This window comes from Ixodes scapularis, unplaced genomic scaffold, assembly GCF_016920785.2.
Source record: "Ixodes scapularis isolate PalLabHiFi unplaced genomic scaffold, ASM1692078v2 PGA_scaffold1__304_contigs__length_218370807, whole genome shotgun sequence".
NCBI lineage: Eukaryota > Metazoa > Arthropoda > Arachnida > Ixodida > Ixodidae > Ixodes > Ixodes scapularis.
The window spans coordinates 86,399,866-86,427,408 of record NW_024609846.1 but is presented as its reverse complement, the minus strand read 5'-3'; the positions used below and the strand labels follow the sequence as shown (position 1 = coordinate 86,427,408).

Below are 27,543 nucleotides of genomic sequence, written 5' to 3'. Positions count from 1 at the left end.
ATGACAGAGTGGGTAAAACACACTAAGGCTCAATTTATTATTTTAAAAGCGTGAATGTTGGTCGTGATTTCTGGTGCGCCTTAACATACGTGGTTGGTAATTTATTAATACCTATTTTCTACTAAAATTGCAGAGCTCGGAACTTTCACAATGGGCGTTCAGCATCGTTGCCGCCGCTTTGGTATGCTGGCTGGGTCTAATAAGTCTACGGAGAGTAGTTCGACCCCAAACAAAGAAACAACCTCCTGGACCCTGGGAACTTCCTTTGGTCGGAAGCTTGGGCATCAGCAGCACCGCATCGTTGTTCCGAAGATCTGTGGAGTGGACGAAGCGTTACGGTCCCATATTCAGGTAAAATAGTTTGTGTAATAATAATGATTCCTTTATTTTCCAAAGTACGCAACGCCAAGAGAGAGGAGCTCAAAAAAGGTCTACACTAATAAAAGAAACGAAAAACAATTTTCAAAAAATCATTGGTCTACTTTGTGGAATCGTTCCACCTTTTACTACACCCGATTCTCATGGCCACAGTCCAGTCGTTTCCAAGGAAGTCACTCAACACAGCAAATGCAATCGAACGGCTTAGCAACTCACATTCCGACGCCCCGAACCCCGTTCCCCTCCAGTGGCGGCTGCAGCTGAACGGCTCCCTCCATGAATCGAGACAATCTACTGAAGACTATCTATGGGTCGAGACTCTCTCTATTCAAGACCTCCTATAAAACCTCTCGATAAAGGCCCCATAAGGAGAATCTCTCAATGACTTCTTCCTGCATACCGTCAAATCAAGGCTCTCAAACGAAGAATCCTAGTGAAGACCTTCGGTAAAGACCGCGAGTGAAGACCCCTAGACCCCCGCCTGCTATATCCTTAAATAGCCAGCCCGATCCCTTTGTCTGCCGCCCTCTCTCGCTCCTACCGAGACTCTCATGTCCATATAAGGCCACGGGCGTGCGCTACGGCACCTGTCCGGCAAGAAATCCCGGCTTTGTTCTGCAACGCGAACCTCAACGGAAGTTCACCAGTAGGCAAGCGTGGCAAGCCATCCTCGGCGCTGTTTAGGTGGCGGGGTTAAAAAGGTCCGAAATCGGCGGATAATGTAAATTTCAACATTGGAGACGATTGAGGAGTCAACGAGTGCCCCCATCGGCGGGGAATGGGGGCCTGGGCACCGGACACGCGGAGGCAAAGTCAAAGGTTCGGCAGAGCATATACAAAAAAAAAAAAAATACACTATAGAACCATGTAAACAAAGTGGAAAAAAGCTCGCTTGTGAACAAAGCAAGTTGCTGTTCAAATTATACGAATGCGTTTAAAATTGTCCTGTCCCGTAAGATGCTTCCGCTATATTGTCAATAACAATATTTATTGCGCTAAACTAATTAAAAAATGTTGTAAAAGTGTACGTAGCTGTATGCTGACCGTAAATTTTTCCCAAAGATTTTCACTCAATATGGTTCTACATTTTGTTAAATTACAAAAATTCTGTTCCACATTTATTGGAATCTAAACAAAGGCGTCGGAATATTTATTTCATATGAATATATATTGCAGGTCAATTTATATGAGCAGCGCCTCAAACAAGGTATCCATAATTTATACGAATAATATAAATCATATATTTATTGCTGGACGATGTATCATTTCTTTGAGTCACACCATGAAATATTGCGGACGCCCCTCGAAACGCATACGTATGCGCTAAACCTTAAAGGACACGTACGTCCTTTTCTCCTGAGCGTATCCAAGAGCAAGTTGTAGGACTAGGCGCTAGGTGAGATGTGCCGCAGTCTTAACAATGCCCCACAAAATCGGTGAGCGGATTAAAGAGGCTGATAGCAAACCAGAAGCGAAAAAGAATCAAAGAGACGGCGTGGGAGCAGAAACGACGTCTGGCTTGGGATAGAGCAGATATTTAATCGTCAGTCAACCGCAGAAAAGTCCTTCGCAATTGCACAAAGAAATATAGCCTCCGTAGAAGACAAGCAAAGCTATCGTATATTTAAGTACTGAAAGAATCGTCAAAGTGCAGGCGAGCTGGTGCGTAGAAATCATGATGTTTAATACCTGAGACTGGGAAGGAAACTTGGGGATATACTAGAAGAGGCAGAAGAAAGGGGACAGAACTTGTGGATGACCTTGGCAAAAGGATACAAAAGCGTTCCTTGAACTAAATTTTGCTAGGTGTGTTTTAGACGCTTGTCTGTTATCTTTCTTTTGTCTCTTCTAATATATCTTCATGTTTCCTTCCAGCGTCCGGCCTTAAACATCATGATTGATATCTAATTATTCGGCAGCAAAGCTCCACTGGAACATAAGCAATTGCCCTTATTTTGTTCTTGTTTGAGGGGGCGGGGGGGGGGGGAATTGGGTACTTTGAATAAGTTAGCTTGCGAAACTAGCCTCTATTAAGTATTTTATTTTATTACTCCACGCATGAACTGGAAATGCCCAGCTGGTGACTTGGTAGTTGGAATCCTTGAAGCGCTAGTCTCCTGTCGCGCTTCTCGTGGTTGTCATCAGGGGTCCGATACTGTTTCTCTAATGTGCCACTCCAGTCTCTTTTTCTTCCTAGTTGTAGCGGTTGCTTTAAGTACAATATGATCTCTCATTACGTATTTGCGGTAATATTCAGATTCAACGACTTGGGGTGGAACAGAATCCATATTATTGCGTTTCATCACAATCATGGCTCATTGTGAATTGGAATTTAAAATATAGATATTGTATTGAATTGTATTATTTAATATTCACAATATAAAAGGCGTGATTGTCGTTTTGCTCATTTCAAAATGTTGCGCATTCGGAGCGCTCGTTGTCGAAAAAGCACAAAATGACCAGCTTTTGTGAAAGGATTTTCTTTAACTGCTTCGTTGTTATTTTCTTTTCGGTGCCCCTCGTCCTGTCACACTCACGCGCTCTGTCATATTATTAGAAGACGACGAGACTAGGAGCTCCCGCTGCTCCGTGTGCTTTCAGTCACCCTTGTAGAGGAAACCGAGCTGGTATCGATCAAACCGTCGGCTTTCCTTTCGAGGGTTGTGTGGAGCTATATTTTTCGGACTGGGCGTAAAGCACAGTCGGTTGTCATCACAAATTCATTTCCAAGCCACCAAGCAAAATTCAGAAAAAACTAAATTGCAATAGGATGTAGTAGTCTTGCACCAAAGAATTAACAAATGTGTTTGAACCAGCTCCAATGAGCAAAGGAAGTGTATTCACAGCCCTTCAAGGTTTCAAAGAATGTTTTTTTAGTATGCGAATGCAAGCTAAGCAAACCAAATACGACCTACTCAAACCATTAAAAAATGAATTAATATGCTGATAATAGGTTTAAAGAAATGATGGCAGCATTTTTCTCCCCCTTCCCCACTGAAAAGCGTTCCCAGGCCAATGGTCAGGGCAGGAGGGCCGCACTGAATCAATCGAAATTTTCACAATTGGCTTTATAAAAAAATGAATCGCTTTTATTGGCTTCAAATAAATTGAAATTAAATGACAATAACTCTAATAAAAAGATAATATAGTAATTAGGGTAAAGAGATTTTTAAACTAAGATGTGATGCGACTTGTGCTTCGCTGAGAAGGCAAGTTATGGGACACATTGTGATCGGTGGAATCCTAACAGACAAGAAACGTAAATTCGACAAAGAAAGTTATCGACTCTCGCAACACTTTATATTCGACTTATATGTTCCCTCCGCTCTTTCAGGGCTTCCACGAAGCTTTCAAATTTGACATTCAATGGTGATTGTCAGTAACAATCAAGAAAAAAAAACGTTTTAGATTTAGGAATGCCAAAGCCCGCGTAAGACGCATGACGTGTGACAGTTAACGCCGACGGTGATTCAACAATCTCGAAGTCATCGAGGCAGCTGGAATTCCTTCCGCAGGCCAAGCAATCTGGTCAAGGGGTAAACTGAATTGGATTAAAAGGAAATAACAGAGTCCTAGGAGCACCATGTTGGAAATCACGTAACGGCTTTGTTATACTGTGTACTCTTGAGTCATGTTTTATGGAGGTTACTCAGGTTCACGCTGAGCACATAATTTAAGGTAATCGTGCAGAGAGTATACTATATGGAAAAATGGTTGTCAGAATACTATATGATATCTAAGAAAGTTGAAGGTGAGACCTTGGTTCACCATGAACCTGAACCGCAGTGTATTATGAACACCTTGCTTTATAATGGTCAAGAATTAAGTAAATAATATCAATTAGGTTTAATACGCGCTTACAAGCGTAGTATCAATATTTCAAAAAGTAACATCCAGACTGCCACAGTTTAAAAATTTGCTGTGTTCTAGACGTTGGCTGAGCATCAACAGATTTTCAAAGTCGAAATGGAGCTTTAAACATTCACAGTGAACCTTTATTTTGCATAACAAATTGCCGTCTTTTTTCTAAGTTTTAACATTTAAACGATTTATTTTGCAGAGTAAAAATTGGAACGGCTAACGTAGTCATTCTGAGCGACGTGGACCACATCAAAAAGTTCTACTCTTCAAAGAGTGGCGTGGTCCGCCCTTCGAATGCGATTCTTGAGGAACTCAGACCCAGTACCAAACGTAAGTGCAGGTTAAGTTCTAGCCAATTCATATCAGTAGTCTCGGTCACAAAATGTTCCCTGATACTTACCATTATTACGTATATTACGTATTTGAAGCCTCAAACGCCTAAACTAAACAGTCTCTAATGTTATCGAACCCTCAGGTCTATGAGAGAATTCATAATATTTTCTCAGCATTTCATATTAAGAACTCGCGACACCGGATTTTTAGCAGAATGCTGACCGTTTCTTCATTTCAAAACAGATCGGCAAAATAGTAGTAATCTATTTAACACGTTCCTCTGCCGGTGTAAAATCTGTCATAAGCAAATAGAAATCGTAATCGGAACAATGTTATACCACCTTTGAGCTGTAACAGTGTTTTCTAGAATCGGCTTGAACTCTATCCTTTATGACTCTTGAGTTATACATTTGCTCTTTTTTTTCGTAATCTTTTTGTATGATTTCAACGTATTATCTGTTTTTTTTTTTCATTTTATTGTCGTCCTGGTAATTATCAGTGAGCTGTTGTCTTGATACTGTATTGACCGTTCGTACACACTGCAAGATTGCATTTGAGGCTTTAATCTCGGCCTTGTCTATGATATCCGCAATTTTCGCTTTAACTTGACTTCTTTTTTTTTACTTTTCAAGAAAGCATTACCTTTATTTTCTACTTTACATTGCGGAAGCGGATGTTCCCTCCAGAGTCGAGATTATCTTAGGACGGGTTGGTCACAGAGGCCTGAATTTCTTAGGCGTCATTTCGACATTGTCCATAGCCGCGTCTTCTTTTTTTCTCCCAGGTGTCGGCAACACCTTCTTCTAATAAATTCATTAGGAAGAAGCATACAACAAAGGTGTATACAATGTGTTCACAAAAATATACGTAAGGTTTGATAAAGGGGAAATTGTCCATGAACTTCGTTTTCAAACCTGCGCTGTTGCCGTTGCTGGCAGTCTGGATCCGGTCGTGTTTGTTTTTGTTTCGTTCATCAACGGAGAGCGCGCTTCTCCAGAAAATGTTATATGATGAGATAGTCTCCTCCACATAAGCTGAAGGTCAAATAAAGAAACTACGTAGGACGGGCTAAATTTCGCCATAATCTATACTTATATTGATACTCTTGCGCCTTCTACACTCCGAAACACTTCGGGGTCTTCTGAACACGCACAACAAGCGCGTGTTGTAGGCGAAAGCTCTGGCGCATTCTTGACTGGAAGATATTATGTACTAATGAACAAAATACTATATTTCTTTAGCCCCCTGCCCCTTCCTCTCCGGGCCACGCCTACATGCGGTATGATATGTGAACTGTGAAAACGATTCCCGCGACATCACTTCCTGCCACAGGGCAGAAATCGCATTCATGTCAACATGACAGAAAGTGCATCTTAGTGATTTCGGTTGACGTAATCTCCAAAGTTGGTTACAAAACCCAACGTAAACGATTAGATATAGATTTTTTGAATTATTTTTACTAGATATGTGCGAATAGCGGTTTGAATTAGATTGCACAGTGGCATTCCTAGATTCATCTCTATAGGAGATAAATCTAGGATGTCGTCTCTTTCGCATGCACTGCCAAAGCTATGAAGACGCACCCGAACCATTATTTGCTCACCCCTAATTTTTTACTTATCCAAGTGAAAGTTCCGGGGTGTTTGAGTTTGTCTTTTACACACAGTAAAAAGCGGTAAATATAGCTAAAGAAAGATTATATTCGGTTCTGCCTCCTCCAGTCACGTGACATGTTGCGATCGCTCCAACGCTGTGACAGAATTACAACTCGATGAAAATCTGCCCACTGCGGCAGTGCAATAGATTCCTTTTGAAAGTCACATTTTCATTATTAAAATTTCGGAAGCACTCCACAATGGCCAAACAATTGGCACTGTAGAACGTGCAAGCCATTCCATAAGATAGCTAACATCAGAGCGCGGGAAACGGTACGATCCAACGAACCAATCAAACGACATCGAAAGCGAAACATCACTGTGCTCATCGCATTTTTCTGCGTGTGTCTTTTTGCCTTTTAATCCAACCAAACGCTTCCGATGTGAAGTTACGTTTCGGGTTTAGTTCTCTATTGTGTAGGGATTCTACAGCTGCCATAAGCTTTTGAAAAGAGTCTATAGACCTTTCCATCACTTATCACATGGGCCGAAAATGCCGAGTAACTGAGCTGTGGGGGCATGCGCAGCGTTTGATATTTCGCACTGCAGAGGAACAGTACATGCTCAGAAGGCGTTCCACAGCCCAGAAGACAAAGATGGCAGCGCGCTGAAGGCGGTTTTGCGAGTGTCTATACTCATCGTAGTAGCGAAGCTGAAATCGCTCAGCGCTTGAACAATAGCCGCTGCATGTTGAACTCACTTAATACAGGGATTGATGTGAAGAGTAGACTATACTTTTTTTTCAACCTATGTACAAGGAGTGCACCTACATTCCGCGGCACTCTTAGCGCGAACATGTCATACGGGGAAAAGTTGGGCGAGATGGTGCTACATGTTAACAAAGAAATAAACAGCGCCAAAAATAAAGGAGGGGAAGATAGAGGTGAAACGCTGACACTCAACTGATTTATTATAAAGAAATACAAATCTTCGTTAAATCCGAAACATAACATGCATCTAGTCCCCGTTCCGCGACATGTGTCAAACCTGCTAAACAATGCCAACTCTTTGTTGAACAGTGCAATTGACGCCGAACTGACACATCTGTATTTGTTCTTCGAAATTTAAAAAAAAACTGCGAATTTTATACAGTCATCTGATGACTGGGACGTCCTATAGTTGTTATTTTATCTAATAACGTGCTACAATCAGACCTGTCACAGTTCTGCCCGATGACAATGATTTGATCGATAGAGCATGCTCTCCTAACCTCTCATTAACACATCCGCCAGTTCGGTTTGTATAAACTTTTGCGCAGGACAGTTTAATTTAATGATGTAAACTACACCGACGACACAACGCACGTTCATTATCCTGTGGTTTTTCCACATAACAATCTGCTAGCTCTCCTCCTGTCAGCTTTAACGCATAGACGTTCCAACTTCGAAGGCGCCGAGAAAAACCCTGGCACATCATGACGTTGCGCTACTTTTTGAGGCTGTGCGAAACCTAATGTGCAAATGGCCTTACCAGGGTTTTCCCTTTAGTCTTTCCTAGGGCAACCCGTGCAAGAGTCTCGAAGACATTTTGACAAGCTTCCCGCCACTCTTGCCAGTAAGCCATCCGGATAACCTCCATATGTGACCCTTGTTGCCTCATTAACGAAACTAGTCAACAATCGGCAAGGGCATGGCTCAGCCAATGCCCGTAGGCACACCGCCGCGATCCCCCTCTTGACCAGTTTTGGGTGACTGAAACCAAAAGGAAGTACGCTCTTCTCGCTTCTAGGTTTGTAGCCCCAGCACACATATGCCTCCCGAAAGTGATGTTTAATGTCTAAAAACTCTCAGAATAAATCTACTAGGTCTTCTCTCGATAAGCTTATCTCACCATGGCATTCAATTTTAACGCTCCTAATGTGTTCTTAATAAGAGGAACTCCTCTACTTTGAAAAGAATATTTTTTTTTTGCAAAACAACACCAGGTAAACATCAACGTATCTAAGCACCCTGATCCCATCACTTACAACATCGCCTTCAATAATTCTGTCGCAGCTCCTTGCTTCAGCAAAAACTGAGTACCGTCATAGGCCACGCACGTAGACTTGAAATAAAAACACAACACATCAAAACATTGTCTTCGCTCACACCCCAGGCATTTTGAAATAAAATTGTCCCGTATGCCTCAATGCACCCTGTTACCGCCAAAATCAATTGCTGTTGAGGTACAGAATTAAACAAATTTTCGGAGTTAAAAGACACCGCGTCTCACGTGTCTAGGTTCACGTAATTTAATAACTCAACAAGACTCACCGCACTGTTAACCCGGAAAGGGTCTTCCAGATGGAGGTACGAAGGTTCTTATTTAGGAATGACGCCAAAAGGAAGCGCCAAGATAATTTTTGGGTGATTATGGCCCGATAGGGAATGGATTTTTTGTGCGACTTCACAGTAAAAGTAACATTAAGTTTGAAACCTTTTCTTTTGGATCGCCATCATAAGTTTCTGAAGACCCTTATCCGAACACAACTACAATGCCAAGTTGTTTTACTTTAGTGAATGTCACATTTTCAATCTTTTTATAGATTTTGCAAATGCACTCACCAGCCTTACCCAAAAAACCTCCTTAGGGCACAGGAGCAAACCCTCCTTCTCTATCAGCAAGCAGTAGCTTAAGACCCTCATTCTACGCAACACGATTCAACCCTACTTATATTAGGCATTGCTTTGCGACTGCCCATCATATCCCAGGAGTGTCAAACGCCCTCCAAAAAAATACATAGTTCCTTGTCGGCTTCTTCTGCTCTGGCAGCCCCATTTACAACCAGAGAAAAGATGTTTCTGTGATTGCACAATCACTTCAACGGCAAACTTGGACCTTTTTTCAGAACTTTCACTACATCTGTCTGCAAAAATGCACCCCCCTCTTCCCGCCCCCAACGCCACTGCGGCCCTCCACTTTTCTCTTCCCAGTACTTCCAGGAGACACCCTTGCCCGTTGCTTTAAAAAATCGGTTCTAAAGGTCGCCCTTTCCAGACATCCTTGCCATGACCGAATTGCCGCTTTTTCTTCCTTACGGACGGCGTAGCACTATACCTTCAGTAAGTCCTGTAGAAGTCTGTCCTGCCTCCAAGCCTCAGGGCGTAAAATCTTGGCGACCCGCTTGGCATTTCGGTTCATAACCGGAAAATTGCATTGTTTGATAGAGTTGACATTTTTGACAGGTTTGACATCTGTCGGGAACAGATGGCTTGCCGCATTTTATGGCTTACGTTTCAGGTCGATTTCTGTTACTTCAAAATAAATCAGTTGAAAGTCAGCACCCCGTGTTTGTACTCCATCATCTTGTCCTTCGTTTTAAGCGCTATTTATTTAACCATGAACATAATATCGCCAGTTTTTTGTTTCTCTCTCAGCATTGAAGGGCTGTCATCATAACAACTATAATGGTGGAAAGTACTCAAGTAAATATATATATCTTAAATTGCAAATTTTGTTTCTGCCAGGACCAAGTAAATTTATAAATAAACGGCCGAAGTCGTGTTTGTGCAAACAGCGTCTCAAAGTGTATACAAATCAACTGCTGCATTGCTAAAAAAAAAACAATACAGACACCTGCAACAAATGTGGTGTAACTGAATATCCCCAGCATCTTGACGAGCTCTAGGGATTTAAGCAGCGGCAAGTATCTCGGTTCAGCATTAAAAAAACACTACTGTATTCGGGGACGTTTTTTGGCAATGTAGTCAAAGGTACGGGCGCGCGTGCCCTCCCGTTTTAGGGTCTGATTAAAGCTGTGCGTGCACTTTCCTTCTCTCCTCGGAAATGCCAAAAAAAAAAAATCCGTACCCAAGTATAGTCCCAGAAGACGTGGATGAAACTGTTTCTATTGCTGAAAATGGCTCAAGAAAGCAACCCCAAAATATATTTCGGAACTTCCAGGAAGCCGCAGGAATAAAAGATCAGTCATAAATTACGCATCGTAAAAGTAACGGGATAATGTAATATTTTTCACAAATATTTTTTATCTTCACTTTCACAACTTATGATGTATATCTTACTTTACTCCTTTCCGGGGTTGGGACGATAAATTATGTATGTTTTATTTCAATGTGTTGACTTTAATTCTTATTGAATACGATCCTTCTGACTTTGACTGTGCTGAGTGCGATAGCGCAGTCTGCGGACGTTCCGCAACTTCGTCTGAAGATATTTGATTAAATTGCTCTTCCAGCGTCAATAAGAAAGCTGAAGACTTTCTGTTACTTCACTGGAGATACGTTAGTTAACTATCTATTGGACAGTGCTATGGGATCGTCCGTCGACGTTTTGTTGATTTCATCTTGACATTTTCAGTTGGCATTCTGTAGCTATTTATGAATATAAAAGGTACCTTTTATATTCATAAATAAATAAAAATTCATAAATAACATAAAACATACCTTTTGTGGACTCAGCGTTGAATCTTTTCAGCAAATTGTCTGCAACCAATAGCCCTACCAATGAAATGCTACAAACTAAATATGTGTATATTTATTTTTAATCAGTTTTTATTATTGTAGTAGTTTTTTTTTAATGCAAACTCGTGTGTTTCGATAATACCATAAATGTAACAAAAAATACGTCGAAATAATATTTTAAGCATCTTGCTTAATCAATGTGTTTTTATTGGTTTGTTCAAAATAAGGATCAGTAGGCTATGATATTGAATGTTCCATCTGGTTGTTAGAGCGTTAACTGAAAATACGGATTGGTGCTCAGATTTCTTATATTTTTCGACACTAGCCCTATATGAGAAAAAGCAGTGCCATTAAATTTTATTTATTTTGTGCTGTTGATTGCTACATTATGTGAAAAATATTTTTCATTAGATGCGTACATTTACTATTAGGCTTATTCTTCGACATTCAAGCGTTTGAGCGCTACAGCGTTTACACTGTAATAATAATGATTTTCCATCAACCATTCTAAACCGCTCGCAGACTGCGAAGCGTTTAATACGTACTAGGTAAAGAAGCATTTTGCAACATGGTTTCACTAAAAACCCAACCAAGAATTTCACTAGATTTTGCACACGAATAACTTTGATTCAATGCGATTATTTATATATTAGCGAATCTTTAGTTGTTCCAGGCATTTCTAATCTTAACGGAGAAGCGTGGACGCAGAACAGAACCTTCATCTTGCGTGTATTTGGAGACCTGGGCTTTGGGGAGCCTTCAATGGAAGATCATATCATGGTAAGCGATCGGTAAGACTCCGTTCTTTGCTAGAATGGTAAGAGCGCGCACAATATCACTATCTTAAGTATGATGAGGAACACTTTTTGATGTAATGATCCCGAATTTAAGTCATTACATGTTGCACAGTATACATTCCAGTTCAGAGATCAAGTGTACTTATAGCGATCTCGGCAACGTGCCCAAATCAAGGCAATCACACATTTTGTTAATTGTTCAAATCCACTGTGCTGGAGATGTCTCCTAAATGTTATAGTATATGTGTAAAATTTAAAAAAAAAATCTTCGTTGATGGTGACATTTTTTTTACAAACTTGCTCATTTCAAACTTGTTTCTCCCATTAGATTGAACAATCCCAGTCACATTTATATATAAAGTAGCACACACCTTACAATTCTCATTCCACAAAAAAATAGGCGGTTGATCTGACCTTTGAGGATTAATACAGGGATCACTCGTCAATATAGACACCTACGTTCCCCCAAAAATTCGTCCGTAATGTGAGTTGTCCATAGTAACGATCCATAAATGCACGCATTTTTTCTGTTTGTTCCCAAAAGTTCTGTCTATATAGCGGAGTATCCCTGTTGACGGGGTGCATATACACGAGACATCACTGTTTAGCATAGTTTCTGAATTCGGCTTAAGAAAGCACGTTTGCTGTTAACTAAGGAGCAATGATAGAATTTATTTATATTTTGACAAATCTTAGTGAATCTGACTTGCCGTGCTTGATGTTGCGTATTTATGTGTGAAAACAAGGACACTAAAGAAAAAAGCTGATCAATGTAGCACCGTTACCTTAGAAATAATTCCCTCCAAACAATTATATGACCGTTGACGGGCAGCCAGTTATAACGTAGATCGGCGGTGCATTGCGTAGGATGTAACGTTGCCCCAAGTAATGACGACAAGACCAACTCCTATGTCAGCTCATCTCATTCGTAGAAAATTTTATAAAATATGTAGGACCATCGCAATACCCCCCGGCGGATCATATCATGTAGCATAGTTCGATTTACTTCCGAGACTCTTCGGTGAATTGGCTGTATGCTGCGTGCAAGTGTCGCAAAACGCGTCTTTAGCGCATCAGCACGCAAGGAAGAGCGTGCCTATCAAACGGCAACATAGATAACGCGCATGAAAGGCGCGATGACGAGACGGCCAAGCGAGCGACGTCCTAAGTTAAGGTCGGGGGTAAACAAAAGAGCATGGGAGCGTTTGGGAGGTAAACAAACGCACAAGTTGCTCAAGCAGCGGACAAACTTGCACACTGTTTATTAAAAGCATCACCGAAAGCGTTTTCAAGGAATCTTACATTTCGTGACCCAGAAAAAAATGTATCTTTCATATTGAGTGGCGTCCCAACAAAACTTGCCTCTAAGATCATTTATTTGTATTATTCTTTTCACGAAGCCTGTCTTGGAGCTTTTAAGCTGCGAATAAGTACTGATTTCCTTGTTAAAAATACGAAAAATATTATTTGAAATTATATATCTTGACAGCGTTACCTTTGTATGGACAAAATGGCCACAGTGATTCACTCTTCAGACAAAAAATACTGCAGGTGCAGTGTGATTTTTGTTTCTTCTTGAGCGCAGCTTTTAGGCGGCCTTTTCAAACTTCACTGGCGTCGCCGTCGCCGTCGGCGTAAAAGCGTCGCATTATGGAACGCTTCCCATAATAACGTTACACGTGACGTCACGAGGGTAACGAGTGTCGTCACGAAAAAAGAGGGAGGGGACGGAAGAAGGGAAGGAAGAGGGGTGGAGAATTAGAGGAGGAGGATGGATGAGGGGGAGAGAGAAGAGGAGGGCGAGGAGAGGATAAAGAGGAGGAGGAGAGGCATACTCTCTTCTCCATACCTTCGCCTCCTCCTCCTCCTCAAGAGCTGCGCTCTAATTCGGCATTACAGGGGATTGTTAACGCCTTTCATTTTTTTTTCATTTTCAATAAATTATATTACTGCATGAAAAACAAATGAGACTCCCCAAGTTTTCAAGTTCAACATACGTTTTGTTTTGTGGCTTCTATCTAGACAAAGAGCGGCTGCGTGCTGCTTGATAGCCGCACTCGCGTGAAATATCGCGTTTGTTAGGTTTTACCAGAGATGTAAAAAAATGTTTGTTCATTTCCGTTGCGGTTTTCTTTATTACTCAGGAAGAGTTGCAGGAGCTGGTCAGCCGAATATCTAACACAACGGGGTGCCTGATCAACATCAAGGATTACATCACAGCCAGCGTGTCCAACATCATCGCTGCTGTTATGTTTGGATCCAGATTCAAGATAGGGGACGCCGAGCACGACTACTTAGTAAAGCTTGTTAGAAGCGTCCTGGATGGTTCTGAATCTGGCTTGATGGTAGACAAGAAGCCAAACTGGCTCAGTAGAGTCGCGACCAGTCTTCAAACGAAAGCACAAGTCAATCAGAAATCTCGGTTGATGATGCAAGATTTTGTCAAGTAAGCGCCTAAGTCTCCTCAGAAAATAAAAATAAAAAATAGACGCTCAAAACTGCAACTTCTACACACCTACTCCGGTTTCACGATACATCTCGAATTATTTTAACGTTTGGTGCATCTTTCAAAAAATGCTCGTAGGAAAAAAAAAAGGTTCCGCTGGAACCAATTTGTACCTGTAAAGAGTTACTAACTGTTAACAACAATTCTAGCTAAGTCTAAAACTGATTATACAAATGAACACATTGAGACATAGCAAGAGTATAGAAAGAATTATCTTTTCTAATTGTATGCAAGCTATACTTATTAAACAAATTATAAAGGCAAAGGCAAATTTGTTGTGGAACAAAAATGGCTGTAAATGAGCTATGAGATCATTTTTCTAGTTTTGCTAACTATTACTTAGAATCAGTACCTAACGTTAAAAACTAAGAATACTTTTTTGTTTTCTTAGGCAGGGGCAGTTGCTTAAAATATTCGAGAAATATGAGCATCGCTCATTCCCTCTACACGGAGCCTAAACAAGCGGTCATGTGGCCTTGTTCCTATTCTGTGCGAAACGCCACTACGTCTTCTTCTTTTGCCGGGCGTTTCAGGGAATTCAGAACACCGAGTTTTGATTGGCTCTGATTGAAGGATACTGGGTCGATCACAAATCAACCTGCTTGGAGGTTTACCCACTATCCTGCAATTACAGCCAATGAGAGCTCGGCGTCGTTATGACGTCAACGCAACAAGTGCACAAGAAGCAGACAACTTCCTCTCCGCATACCGCCAACGATAATCATACTCACGCCCTGGGGTAGGCAAAATAGAAAACGCGTGCTGAGCTCCAGGCATTGTTCGGATATTCTCAACACCGCTGTGGTTGGACACCAGCCACAATCCGAGTATGCGCCGAGGCATTGATTGTTACGAGCCGAAGTCGAGTGCTCCCGTAGTTCTCTTGCCCAATCCATGTGCCGCACTCGACTGGCGCGTGGTTTTTATCCCAAAATTACGTCATCCAGCTTCCTGAAGGGAAGATTGAGAGGAAGGCCGTGTTCCAAAATTTACTCGATCGCACTGCAGGGTAAGGGTTTTGTACCCTTGGCGTTCTAAAACGTACCTGCGCCCAGCGTTTTTCAATCTGTGCTGTCACGTGATACGATCCGCCGGAGTAACTCGGATTCATTTGGGTAAGCTTTGGAACACAGCCGAAGAGTCCACATTCATTCTCGCAATTTCACCGCGACAAAAAACTAAGCTTTTGGATCAGTGGTGGTCTGCGCGAGTCTGCTTGGGGCAGTCTAGGACAAGTTCGCTTCTGCATAGTCATAAACTGGACAACCTCATATCGATTGATGGCCCCTTTAACATGGTTCTTTGCCAAAGAAGGCACAGAAATATTCGGTAACCTTGCCTGGTGGCAGTTATCGCATTAATATTTTCTCAACAAGGTAATTCTATTTTAAAATAGCTCAAGTTTGGCCTAGCTACAGACAGTGATTCTTTGGATAATGCCGCACAACATATGACGTATCGACAGACGCCCTCAAGTTGCCCTTGCCCAGAACTTCTTCCGGCCGCTTTATTCATCGGTAGACACACAAATTGAAGAAAACAGCTCGAAATAGAGCAGAAACTACCATAACAGCAGGTTGCTGGCTCGGTCCGCGCACAACGCATTCTCAATTATTTTACTTTGTTAATTTACCGAATTTTTGTATCACCGCCGAATTGAGAATAATGGCTCTTGGCTTTTGACGCCCAACAATGGCGCCCAAAAATTTTTGTTTTTATTAGCGGAGTTTGTTTTAGCTACGTCAAAGTAAAGACGGTTTAGGAATTCCCAAGATATCTTTACTGTTCCCGGCATGATATTTGTTCCCTAAATTCAAGGTAGCTATTGAGAAAACGGTAAAAAAGAGATACGCAGAAACCACCATAAAGATTTTGCCGGGCTTCCTATTGGGGTGAACAAATGGAACCGAGACAACAAGGCGTGCGCCTTTCGCCCCCAAACGTCATCGCTAGTGGATCCACGCAGCGCCACCTAGTAGTTCGCGTCAGCGGCGCCGCCGACGCGTATTTTAGCGCTTCACAACAAACGCGACACTTGAGCACGCGGCGACGCCAAGAGCGTCGGCGATGCTCGTCGAACTTCGTCGTGTGTGCCTGCCGCCTGGGGCGGGTCGGCGCGATTCAAGAACAATGAGTGTCATGCACAGGCCTTGTGTCATAGGTGGTATTGGGAGACGTCACACATTGATTGACTTGCGAAACGAGCAGGAGGTTTAAGAGAAGGGTATTTTGCGAGTGTTTTTGTTTTCTTTCTTTCTCGTGCTGCTGACACGAGTTTTTTTCAGCTTTCATTTAACACCGTCACACTCCTTGTACCACCTGGGAAAAGGCTTCACTGCCGGGTCCCGTATTGCAACATTTCACTTCATGCTTTCAGTACTAACAGTAGATGCTTCTGAGCTTCTCGGGCCAAAAACAAAAATTCAACAACTTAGCAAAAAAAATGTTAATTTGGTTGTAACTTGGGTTGCTAGTTCAGATCTGTCTATTCATGTGTTAAACCAATTTTAAAAAAGTTCCCGTGACTCCATTTGGAGCCATTGAGCTAGTGATTATCGCTCGCACCTTCGCATGAAGCGGCAGTAAATATTCCGGTCGTCCTCATCTCAATAACAGAATTAAAATCCTGGGCTCCCTCCACAAGATTGAACCTCACTGAAGGAGAACGCACTTCCTTGTATGCTTTTTTCTCTATCGATTTACTTCAACCACTTATTAAACAAACAAATGGCACTCGAAATTTTTAACTCTTTTTTTTACCCCCTCTAAATACACCATACTTTTAATAAATATAATATTAGTATGTTACCAAAATTGCATTTACTAGTTTAACCGCAGGTTGTGCTAGTTCGAAAATAGTTAGAAACGCGTTCCGGGAGAAGTTCAGAGAAAGATGGTGCCATCAGTGCACAAGCCCTCAGCTCGCGGCCCTGAGGGCGCCATCTGGCAGAACTGGCAAGCACCTGGTGAGCATCATCTGGCAGAATACTGAACACACTCTGTGGTAAACTTACTTTACTAGGAAGCCGAGCGTTTGGAACAACATCACCGAGATAGGCACGTCATAGTGCTGAAGTTCTAACATCACCCTATAGACGCGAACGTGATTGGACCGAGTGCTGCCTCAGTGTTCGGCTCGGACTCTTGTCCTCACTGAACCGAGACGAGTCTCAGCCGAACACTAAAGCAAATATCGTGCCCAATCACGTTCGTTTCCTTTGGTGACTTTGATAATTCTGCACTACGGCCTTCTTATCTATACTTCGTTTCAGCTTCGGTCCGAGCGCGGCCGATGTCATGAGCCGAAGGGCCAATCAAAAAGCGCAAGAAGCGCAGCGTCATGGCGTGCTCTCTGCGCTTGATAGGACTAGCCGGCGGAAGAGCGCGCACAGAGAGACGGCGAATACCGGCTGGTCCTATCAACTGCAGAGAGCACGCCATGACGTTTGATTGGCCTTTCCGCTCATAACATCGGCGGCACTCAGACGGAAGCTGAAACGAACTATGGTGTGTGTTCTCTGGACCTGCCGGAGAAAGCTCCACACTCGCGGAGGCCACGGTGTTGATTGGTCAGTTTAGTACTTTGGCACCATTATCTTCCAGCAATTTCATAAGCCATGCAACTTGTAAAAAAAAATTTAAAGTGTCTTTAGACTTCCTTGGAGAGGGGTGCTCTCGGAAATGAAGTCGTATACTAATTCAAATCAGTTAATTGAACATATCCTGAATCTTCGTAACAGCACCCTGCTGTCTGACGCGAGCATGTTTCAAGGCACCAGGCTCATTAATTTATATCAAGCGATTGCATTGAAGTTGTCGATAACCGTAAACTTATTTTTAGGCGGCTAGCCGAGTTACTATTTATTCTCCGAAGATACGACAACCTGTGCTTTCCCATTTTTGTTTTATTTTTAGAGAACAAATCACGGAACACAAAAACACGCTGAATCCAGACTTCAATCGGGACTTCATCGATGGCTACCTAAAGAAGATAAAGGAAAGTGATTACAAGTCAGCTTCTCATTTCAATGGTAGGTTGCCACAAACCTTCCTTACAGTTGGCATACTTTCTAAGAAAAAAAAAATATCGGCGAGTTCGCTTTCCTGTAGAACACGAGAAAACCCATCACCACGAACAGTAGAAAAGACCCAAGCAAATGACGAAGCTCAAAATACGATTAGACAAAAAAATACGGCGCGCCCAGGAACAATGTGCACGACGTTTTCCTTTCAACATCGGATTGTGCAAATCAAATCGTATTGTGAGCGTCGCCATTCGCTGGGATCTTTATAACTACACCTTGATTTCTTATCTCGTGTTCTGCAGGAAAGCAGATTCACTGACCTATTTTATGGTGTAAAGAGCTTTATACAGACGCCGGGCGTAGCGAATCTGCGATGCATCCTATTGGCGCTCGTCAGCCAATCATATTGCGGCATTAGCTTACAAGGAGGTCAAAAAATCAATCATGAGGCGAAAAGCCTGAAAGTAATGCGGAGCGGAAGTTCGTCTACTTCTTGCGCAAAGGTTGCGATGATGTCAGAACACCGGGCTCTTATTGGCTGATTGAAAACAAATAGTGGGTGGGCCTCAAGACTTCCAGTATTGAGGTCTACCCACTATCCTTTCAATCAAAACCAATCAAATCTCGGCGTCGTTTTCACGTCACCGCAATTTCGGCGCAAGGAACAGGCGACTTGCTTTCCGTATAGGCCACGCTCTGCTTTTCCTTGGCTGTCAGTGACTATGTGGAGCTCAGGTTTGTCTGCTTATTTTGCAGGGCTTGTGGTAACGTCAGAACTTCGAGCTTTGATTGGCTCTCGCGTCTAAATATAATTCTGATAGTATGAAGGATTAGCACTTCTTGAGGCCATAAATAATGATCCTCATATCGTGTATTACTACCCACTCGAAACGTAACTCTGCTCAGATAAGGTACGTGTTCACTTATTTTACACAACTTTTTTTTATTGATGATTTTTTTTTAAATACCCCCAAAAAATAAATGTTTTTTTTTTTTGCGACTGTGTATATTCCAATGATCAGAAAAGCAAAAATGGTTGCATGAAAACACTTTTTTTTTAGGCATGTTGAGCTTTATTAATTCCCAAGTGAATTGAACGACATTGCCACGACAGCATGTTTTCTCTTTTGTTTTATTGAAAAAATTTAGCGCATTGGTTGGATCGTGGCATTGGTTACCACATCAGACATGAGCCCGAAGTAGTGATGTGAACAATTCAAAGCTAATGATGCCACTGGCAAAACGACGAATTTAAGAAAGCTGAGAGGATCCATCTCTTCTTTAAGAAATATTACGTGGTGTCCCTGAGACACTAGGCTCCTTTGCACCATCGATGTGTTTTTCCTTTTGTTCCATAACATATGCACCTTTTCCCATAGCCCTAAGTTGGCCCTCGACATATCGAGGGCAGGCTACCTGGCCCCCGCACTCGAATGAGTTTAAGACCTGAAGTGATCGATACGGGAGCGAAGTATGACCACCCTTGGGTGTATTGAACAATTCGAGTTCAATACCAAACTTGAATCCGATGTTCTCCTGTTAAATATTAAAGCAAAAACTTTACAAAGTCCACGCTAGGCGCGTGACCGAGTTACCGACGCTATGCGGAGCGCAAATTTGTCAGCTCCTTTTGCAGGAGTTGTGGTGATGTCCGAACGCCGAGCTCTAATTGACTCTGATTGAAGGATAGTGCGTAGACCTCGAAACAGTTTGTCTTGACGTCGACCCACTATCCTTGCAATCGAAGCCAATCAGAGATCGGCGTTCTGCCGGCACCAGAGCCCCTGTAAGAGAAGCAGGCGAACCTGCGCTCTGAATTAACTTGTGGCGCCATCTCCTGATAGGCGCGAGCAATGAGGACAGAACAGAGTACGTCGTCTGCTCGCTGCGTCTATCGGAAGACGGCGCCACAAGTTAATAGCGTCCAGAGCTCTGATAGCGTCGGTAACTTGGTCGTCTGCGAACGCGACGTCAACTTTCGCGAGGTTTTTTGCTTCGATTGTTTACTGGAGGATAACTACCCCTTCAGTATTCGCGCAGTAAAGGCTGACCTGCTCGGTGCACATTCGGGGAAAGTTTGAGCTTCCCATGTGCTTGCGTCGATTTTTCAAGCATTAAAGGGATACTGAACCGAAATTTCGAGCTCACTAAACAAGGCCGGGCGGATAAGGCGGGAAGCTGCAAAACCAAAAAATATCACTCATACGGCGATATATCTAACGGATCGCGTACCTTTTGGAAAAGAAGTGCGCGACTAAACCCGGCCGACGAGGCCGACGTGACAAGGCACGTCACAAAACAATTCCACCCCCCCCCCCCCCCCCAATTCTCTCTACTCCTCACTACGTCCCGTCAAGCTGGTGAACCGAAGCGAGCAGGAGAGAAGCGAGGCCGCTTCTCCTCACTCTCAAATTCTCCCGGAGGACAGTTACGTCAAAGGACTCGCTTGATCGCGCCCTTTTTTTCAAAAGTACGGCCATCCGTTTGAGATATTGATGTACGAGTGATGTTTTAGAGTTCGTAGCGTCCGGTTCAACACGTCTGCAGCCTTACTTTGCGAAATCCAAATTTCGGTTCAGTATCCCTTTAAGGAGGGAAGGTCTGCTTGGGATACCCTATTATTTCGCTCAACTCAACAACTAAACAACTCAACAGCAGAAAAGAAAACTAATGAACTGTCTGCCGAGACTATATGCTCCGTTCTCAACAAACTAAGACTATAAAATCTGCCTTCACTGTGAGCTTTCTGCCCTTGCTAACACAAATGTGAACGCGCAAGCACGCGTAACCAAAGCAGTGCGGAAGCCAGCGAGCAAGCGCTAAAGTAGGCGCATCTAGTCTAAACTTGCGGGTGAACGGAGAATAACAATTTTTTCCCCTTGCCAACCTCTCCTTTCATACTTTATGAAGAATCACCAGCGCCAGTTGGTAACACCCTCCCTAACTCAAAGGTACGGAGGGATTTACTAGTTAAAGGGCTAGGTCAGTTGTAAAGGTCAACATGATTATACGTAGTGCGTGGCCCCATTAACTGATTGCAAACGAGTACGAAATAAACGCTGACGCAGCACTTGTACCCAATTTGTGTTAATATCTCAAATGCACAAGTTTCGAGTTATCCGCCCCAGTTTTGTCCTTCCAATTCGTTTTCCGCCAACCTCTAAAGAGCCGTCATCAGGATGTTACAACTGCCTCCTACACAGACAATGGTAGAGTGATCAAAGTGACCAAACCAAAATATCGATCTCATAAGCCATTTTGGACACGCCCCTCTGCCGCAATGCATTGAGGGTTCTTTTGATCTTCTGTGCGTGCACAACAACCTCAAGCTCTGTGTCGTGCAGTGCACGCGACGGCACGAGCTGTTTCGCGCACTGTCGCCTTCCCTCAGTGAACTAAAGCTATGGCTGCATCACGCACGCGCCGAACGCGTGGTGAGATCGGTGAATTGCAGGAGGGGTCCATCGTGAAGTATCTAAACTTGAAAAAGCTGTCGCATAAATATAACAGCGCACCCCAAGTCACCCAGATCTAGTCTCACCCTGTAGTCCTTGAAATTACCAGTCGTTGTTATAGTAATTGGCAGCTTAAAATACGCGTGGTATGGCGCTTTTGAATGATGTTATTATTGCTGCGCCGCCAATAAAGTTTCCGCCGTAGCCGAAAGGGTTTCTAGAGTGCAGAGTCTGTTGTAACATATCGTTCTAAGAATCGCGTGGTGCCTCTATTTAAATCCAATAAAACCAAGTGTGTCTGTCAAGACACATTTAGGGTGATCTCCCTCGGGCTCAACAAGACGATAACGAAGACGTACCCCGTCGGCAGTGAAAATAAACCTAAGGAGGCGTCAGGCATGAGGGGTCAGCAGAACAGCCTGACTTTTAAGGTACTGCAAAACCCTTAATGTTCGCGAGCCCTTAAGTTTCGCGAATATTGCGAACTGACAAATTCGCGACATTTAAGGGCATGCAAAAATTTCGGACCTGAAGAGTTTCAATGCAGGCGTATCGAATTCGAGAAATTTAATGGCCGTGATTATGTCCTCTGTGACCGAGTTGCGAAGAATAGGGGCTGCGAAAATAAAGAGTTTTAAAGTATCTTCCTATTTCCGTTCACTGGTCACTCAAAAAAACTTGAACTTTTGAGTAGACAGACGTTAACACGTCCATCTTGTAGCTTGTTCCAAGTCTAGTCAGCGCTTCGAAATATTTAAGCCATTGCGGTATACATCTTTCTACAGAAAATAACCTCCTGGGAAATGCCGCGGAATTCCTTCTGACCGGAACCGGCCCTTCTTCGACTCGGATCTTCTGGTTTCTTCACATTTGTGCCCAGAATCCGAACTCGGTGCAGAACAGAATCCAGAGGGAAATTGATGATGTCGTCGGACCTCACAGGCAGCCTACATGGGAGGACCGCAAGAAGATGCCCTTCACCATGGCCAGCTTGAAAGAGGGACTGCGATGGAAGACGATAGGACCCATCGGGGGCTCCAGAGGGTAGGTATACGCCCCTTTATTGCCAAGCTTCCTTCTTGGAAGGGCTGTGAAACTCATAAAACTAATTACGGTCCTTGCCGTGCTCCAGGAAGTGAATTTCGGTAGCAGCCGAGACGCTACCCACTCCTCCAAAGTTAGGGGGAAAGTCGCCATTTGCTAGCGTCCTTGGACAAAGTCTTGAAACGTGCTCACGACGTACGGCAGGAAGTAGCCACTCACGCACTCCACTGAATGTTGTCAATGCCTCTCATGTTGAGATCATTCCCCAACCTCCAGAAAACGGGGAAGGGAATAGACGACAGCGTGGAGACGACGAGGAAAGCGTGGTTGATAAAAACGCACGAACGGGCCAAAACATTCACGTTTTTCTTTTTTTTTTAATGTGGTTTCTTTTTTGTTTTGTTTCTTGTTTGTGTGTGTGCGTGTGCACAGCAGAAGGGTTTTCTGTTTGGACAGTCCTTTACATTGTCGCGTGTGAACTTAGCAGAACGTTAGGACCCTTAATTTTAAGCTTAGTGGACTTACGTCCCGCTGAATTTGGCGGACGGTATCCATCTGAGACTATAGCATCACGTGACGCCATGACAGCACTTGACACGGACGTTAGGCGGCACCATGACGACATGAGACACTAAACTTAGCGGATACATTCCCCTAAGTTTAGCAGAAATTTTATAGACTAACTTTAGCGAGCAACTGTGACGTCATGTGGCATGACCTCACGTGACACGGTGACATAACAATGTCTCGACGCTGCGCTTTTGAAACAAAGCGCTTTGACACTTTTTAGGTTATGGTGTTTTAAATACCCTATACTGTAAAACTAGCTACTTTATTAGCATTTTGTTTTGCCCATGCTATGTGCTAGCAAGCGTAGTCGCATTGTCTCGACCTCATGTGAACCGCAACGTTGCACTTCATATTCTAAATTTTACGCGACCGAAGCTTACAGAGAAACCTTGTTGGTTTTCAAAGATACTGGGAAAGTCCATAAGGAAGTAAAAGGTTCTAAATGCCGTATCAGAGAATATTCGAAGGCGTCAAGATCTGACGCTGTTGCCCTAAGTGCCATGAGAACCTTGCTTCTATAGGGGGATTATGACAATGGTCAGCCATTTTAATTGGTTGCGACTTTCTTGCTCTTTAAGTGGGCATATACTGTTGCGATGCTTTCAAATGCGCAGCACAGCCTGAAATTCGTATCGTAGATCCAAGAAGGAGATTTTTTGTGGCGCTCTAAAACTAACAAAAATTGCACGACATTCGGATGCTCCGACGTAGGGGCCATGCAACGCTATTGGATTTAATTGTGTCTCACTTTACGCAATCATATGAGTACTAGTCTGACCCAAGTATGCTCGCACTTCACGACGGTAACCCAGAAAACTCTTTGTCGGGATGTAATAGGAAAAACGAAAACTATACCTTTCCCTAAGTTTATTTTTAGATTGATGGCGTAGCTGCGATGGTCCCAGTGTTGACGTATGCAGAGAGAAACTGAAAGATGAGATGAGAGCATTCGCTGACGTCAGAGTGATTGGAAGGATTAGTGAGTGGATGCTAACGCTGTCTGGCGTTGTCTTCATACTTACTGTCTCCCTCCAATCAGAGCAAACAATAACGATCGTCTGCTCCTCTTATAGGGTCTGGCGTTCGAACGTCGAACGCCGGCGTCTAGAGTCCCAACACAAGGCCGTTGGAAAGAATCAGACAAAGTTCTTGTTCGCTCTGATTGGAGGGAGACAGCAGTTATAGAGACAATGGCAGCTAGCCTTTGCGTCTGCCCAGTAATGCTTCAAATCAGAACTAAGCACTCTGACGTCACAGCAAGCTTTCCTTTTCTTCTCTCCCTCAGTTTACCTCCCCGCAGACCTTTTTTAGAGCGCAGCTCTTAGGCGCCCGTTTCCGGCTTGAGCGGCGTCGGCGTCGCCGTCGGCGTAACCAAGGTCACCCCAAGGTCATGCCAAGGTCACGTGACCCCCAGGTCACCCCAAGGTCACGTGACCTGGGGGTCACGTGACCCCCAGGTCACGCCCCTCTAAGGTCACCTCAAGGTCACGTGACCCCCAAGGTGACCCCCACGTGACCCCCAGGACACGTGACCCCTCCCAAGTTCACGTGACCCCCTGAGGTCACGTGACCCCCAAGGTCACGTGACCCCCGAGGTCGCGTGACCCCTTCCAAGGTCACCTCAAGGTAACGTGACCCCCCTCCCCATGGTCACGTGACCCCCACCCCTCCCCCCCCCCGAAGTCACGCGAGACCTCCCTTCCCCCCCGATGTCACGTGGCCTCCTCCCCCCGAGGTCAGGTGACCCCCCGGAGCATATTAAAAAATGAGGGGAGGAGGAGGAGAAGGAGGGGGAGGGGTCTACCCTCCCTTCAGTACCGTTCTCTCCTCCTCCTCAAGAGCTGCGCTCCAATTCGGCGTTACAGGGAGTTGTAAGCGGCTTTCACTTTTTTTTTACTCACTTACTATTGCCCACGCTGCTCGCGGATACAGTATGAAAGACGAAAGAAAGAAAATATTTTAATCTCGAGAAAGTTCGCCACCTTCCAATGCTCTGATGAAAGCAAAACTATGCTCTCAACAATACAGACGTTATGCCATTCATGACGACGACTACCCCGTAAAAATAAAACAAAATGTAAACCTCACTTGCACTGGACGTAATTGTCAAATGCTGGAAAAAGCGCCTTTTCATTCTTGCCGAAGTCAACGAATTTCATCATTTTTTTTTTCAAAGTGGGCTGCGAAAGTCATGGGCTCAGCAGCTAAGCTATGCCAATGACAGCTCATTTTACGCCAAGGCTTACAAAATACATCTGCATTCATCATGTGACCACGTCGCTTGACGTCAGGCAATATGGCATCACGGTGTCACGTAACATACTGCCACGTGACATGACGTCATTTCAGACCGTGCCGTTAGGGACGTCACGGAGTAACGTTACTTTGCACTATGTAACAACGTCCCTTGACGTCTTTTACTTCAAGTGACACCACCAGTGGTGTCACTTCATCACATCGTGTCAGGTCGGGTCATGTGACATAGTCACGATTTCACATGACACTGTTTCACGTGATGTGATGTTGATTCTACCGTGACGTCCCGTGCTTTATCAAGTTGTTCCAACAGCGATGATACAAACAACGCACCGTTCCTCGCACAATGTGATTGAGCATATGATATGATGGTATAATCAGAACTGTCAATCTTTGAATAAACAGTTGTTGTTCTTTAGATAACTACTAATATTCTTCAAAAGTTGAATTTGTAACGTCATCGCTTCGAATTCTTTTTTTTTTATGATTGAACATGCTTTTCTATCTACTTTTCAGAACTTTAAAAGACACCTTTATCGGCGAATACTTCATTCCTAAGGGAACTATCGTTTTGTTAAATTTGAGGGCGGTGCACAGAAATCCGGCTTACTGGGACAATCCCGACGAATTTGATCCCACAAGATTCATGACGAGTGACGGCAAATTGCTCGAAAAGAACGAGGATTACTTCATACCGTTCGGAGTCGGTAAGTGGATTTTGGAGATGTTATTTTTGAAAAATTTGTGATGAGCAAGCTAAGTCATGCTACTTATCCTAGAAATGTTTTCAAAACAGTCTCTACACGAAAAATACATTTTGACAAATTACAAAGGAATTTAACCAAGCTGTAAAGGCGGTATGTCCTGACTGATTTCTTAAATGGTATTTTAGGATTTCCTCTTATTAATATGCCGTAATTTCAGATACAAAAAAAAAATCGAAAAGTCTATTCACGTTCTAGACATTTGTGATACGATGACAAAATAGGCTGTTAACATTGATGTTCCAACATTTCCTATGAAATATTTATTCACGTCAAAGCGACTATATGTTACATTGCAAACGCCTAGAATTTTACAATTCTACATGACTATCAAGTTCTTTATTCACGAACAAATCAAAATTCAAAAAGAGTCAGCCATGGGTGATCGTCTTTATATTTCCATTAAAGAAATTATTCTCCTCTTAATAAAACCAAAAAGCATGCTTCACCTAATCTGTTAGTTTTAGGGCGAGCATTTCTTTTAGAAGATGGCATCTTTCAAATGCGCTCGTTCTGCCAAAAAGCGGTTGCTGAAAAATAACGTTTTACATAATTTTGTCAGGCCATTTGCTGAATTGCTTTCTTTCCTATAACAAAAGGAGCCTTCATACACAAGGATAATTCCAAATATTATTTTTTTGTAATAAAAGCTATTTTTAAAATAAATGCACGCTGTACGTACTATCGTTTTTTATAAAACTATGCGTAGCCGTTAGTGTTTTACAATGTGCAATATAAAAATAAATAGAACGCGTGTGCGTACGTGACTCGTATAACTCGCCTGCGTCGTATCGTGTACAGTTCTCTATTGAAAGAGAAATGTTAAAATAAATATTAAACTCGACATTACGATCTCGATACATTTTAAAGATTAATATCCCTAGTGAAAAACAAATTTAGCTGCAGTATAAAAAAGTCCAAGAGCGGTTAATGTACTAAACACTCCTTACTAATTGAAATTTCGATGTTTGAGTGCCATCAACCCTGATATGAAAAGTAGACTATTAATGACGGCTCCAAAATGATTCACGTCATGGATGTTTTGAACGCTGTATTCTAGGCTCAGACGACGATGGCTTTTAGTTCCATACCGCCGCGGCTTTGTCTATAATAGATCCCCACCTACATTCTATGTTCTTGTGAAAATGCACCAGAAAACTAACAGGTTATTGTATTTAGTCTACTGGCTTGACAATGGAACACGCAGCAGCCAGTATGCAGCATTTTTTATGACTAAGCAGAGTGATTGCATTTCGTTGATTGTTTACGTTCATTTAAACGCTGTTATTCCTCCGGTTATACTTTACTTATTTTTTCTAGGTAGAAGAAATTGTCCGGGCCAGGTTTTAGGCAATGCCCAGATGTTCCTGTACACCACAACACTGCTTCAGAAGTTCAACATTTTTCCTGAATACCAGGACCAGCTGGAGAGCATCGGTTCCCCAGACCTAGCGACGGCTGATCCCCGTGTTCAAAAATTGCGCTTTGTCCCGCGATAA

The 27,543-nt window shown here is 43.1% G+C and overlaps 1 protein-coding gene across 1 annotated transcript; it reads left to right on the top strand.

Annotated features, from left to right (window-relative positions):
- On the top strand, positions 1-27,543 carry LOC8023601 (cytochrome P450 2H2). Its single transcript, XM_042290262.1, has 9 exons — positions 1-12; positions 134-351; positions 4,439-4,569; positions 11,301-11,407; positions 13,569-13,870; positions 17,846-17,961; positions 22,196-22,454; positions 25,797-25,987; positions 27,365-27,543. The coding sequence occupies exons 1-9, from the start codon at positions 1-3 to the stop codon at positions 27,541-27,543; spliced, it is 1,515 nt and encodes a 504-aa protein (XP_042146196.1).

Excerpts from the sequence above, each read along its gene's own strand:
- LOC8023601 (XM_042290262.1), top strand. Across the intron at positions 352-4,438 it reads CGTTACGGTCCCATATTCAG|AGTAAAAATTGGAACGGCTA; the intron begins GTAAAATAGTTT and ends TTTATTTTGCAG. Across the intron at positions 13,871-17,845 it reads ATGATGCAAGATTTTGTCAA|AGAACAAATCACGGAACACA; the intron begins GTAAGCGCCTAA and ends TTTTATTTTTAG.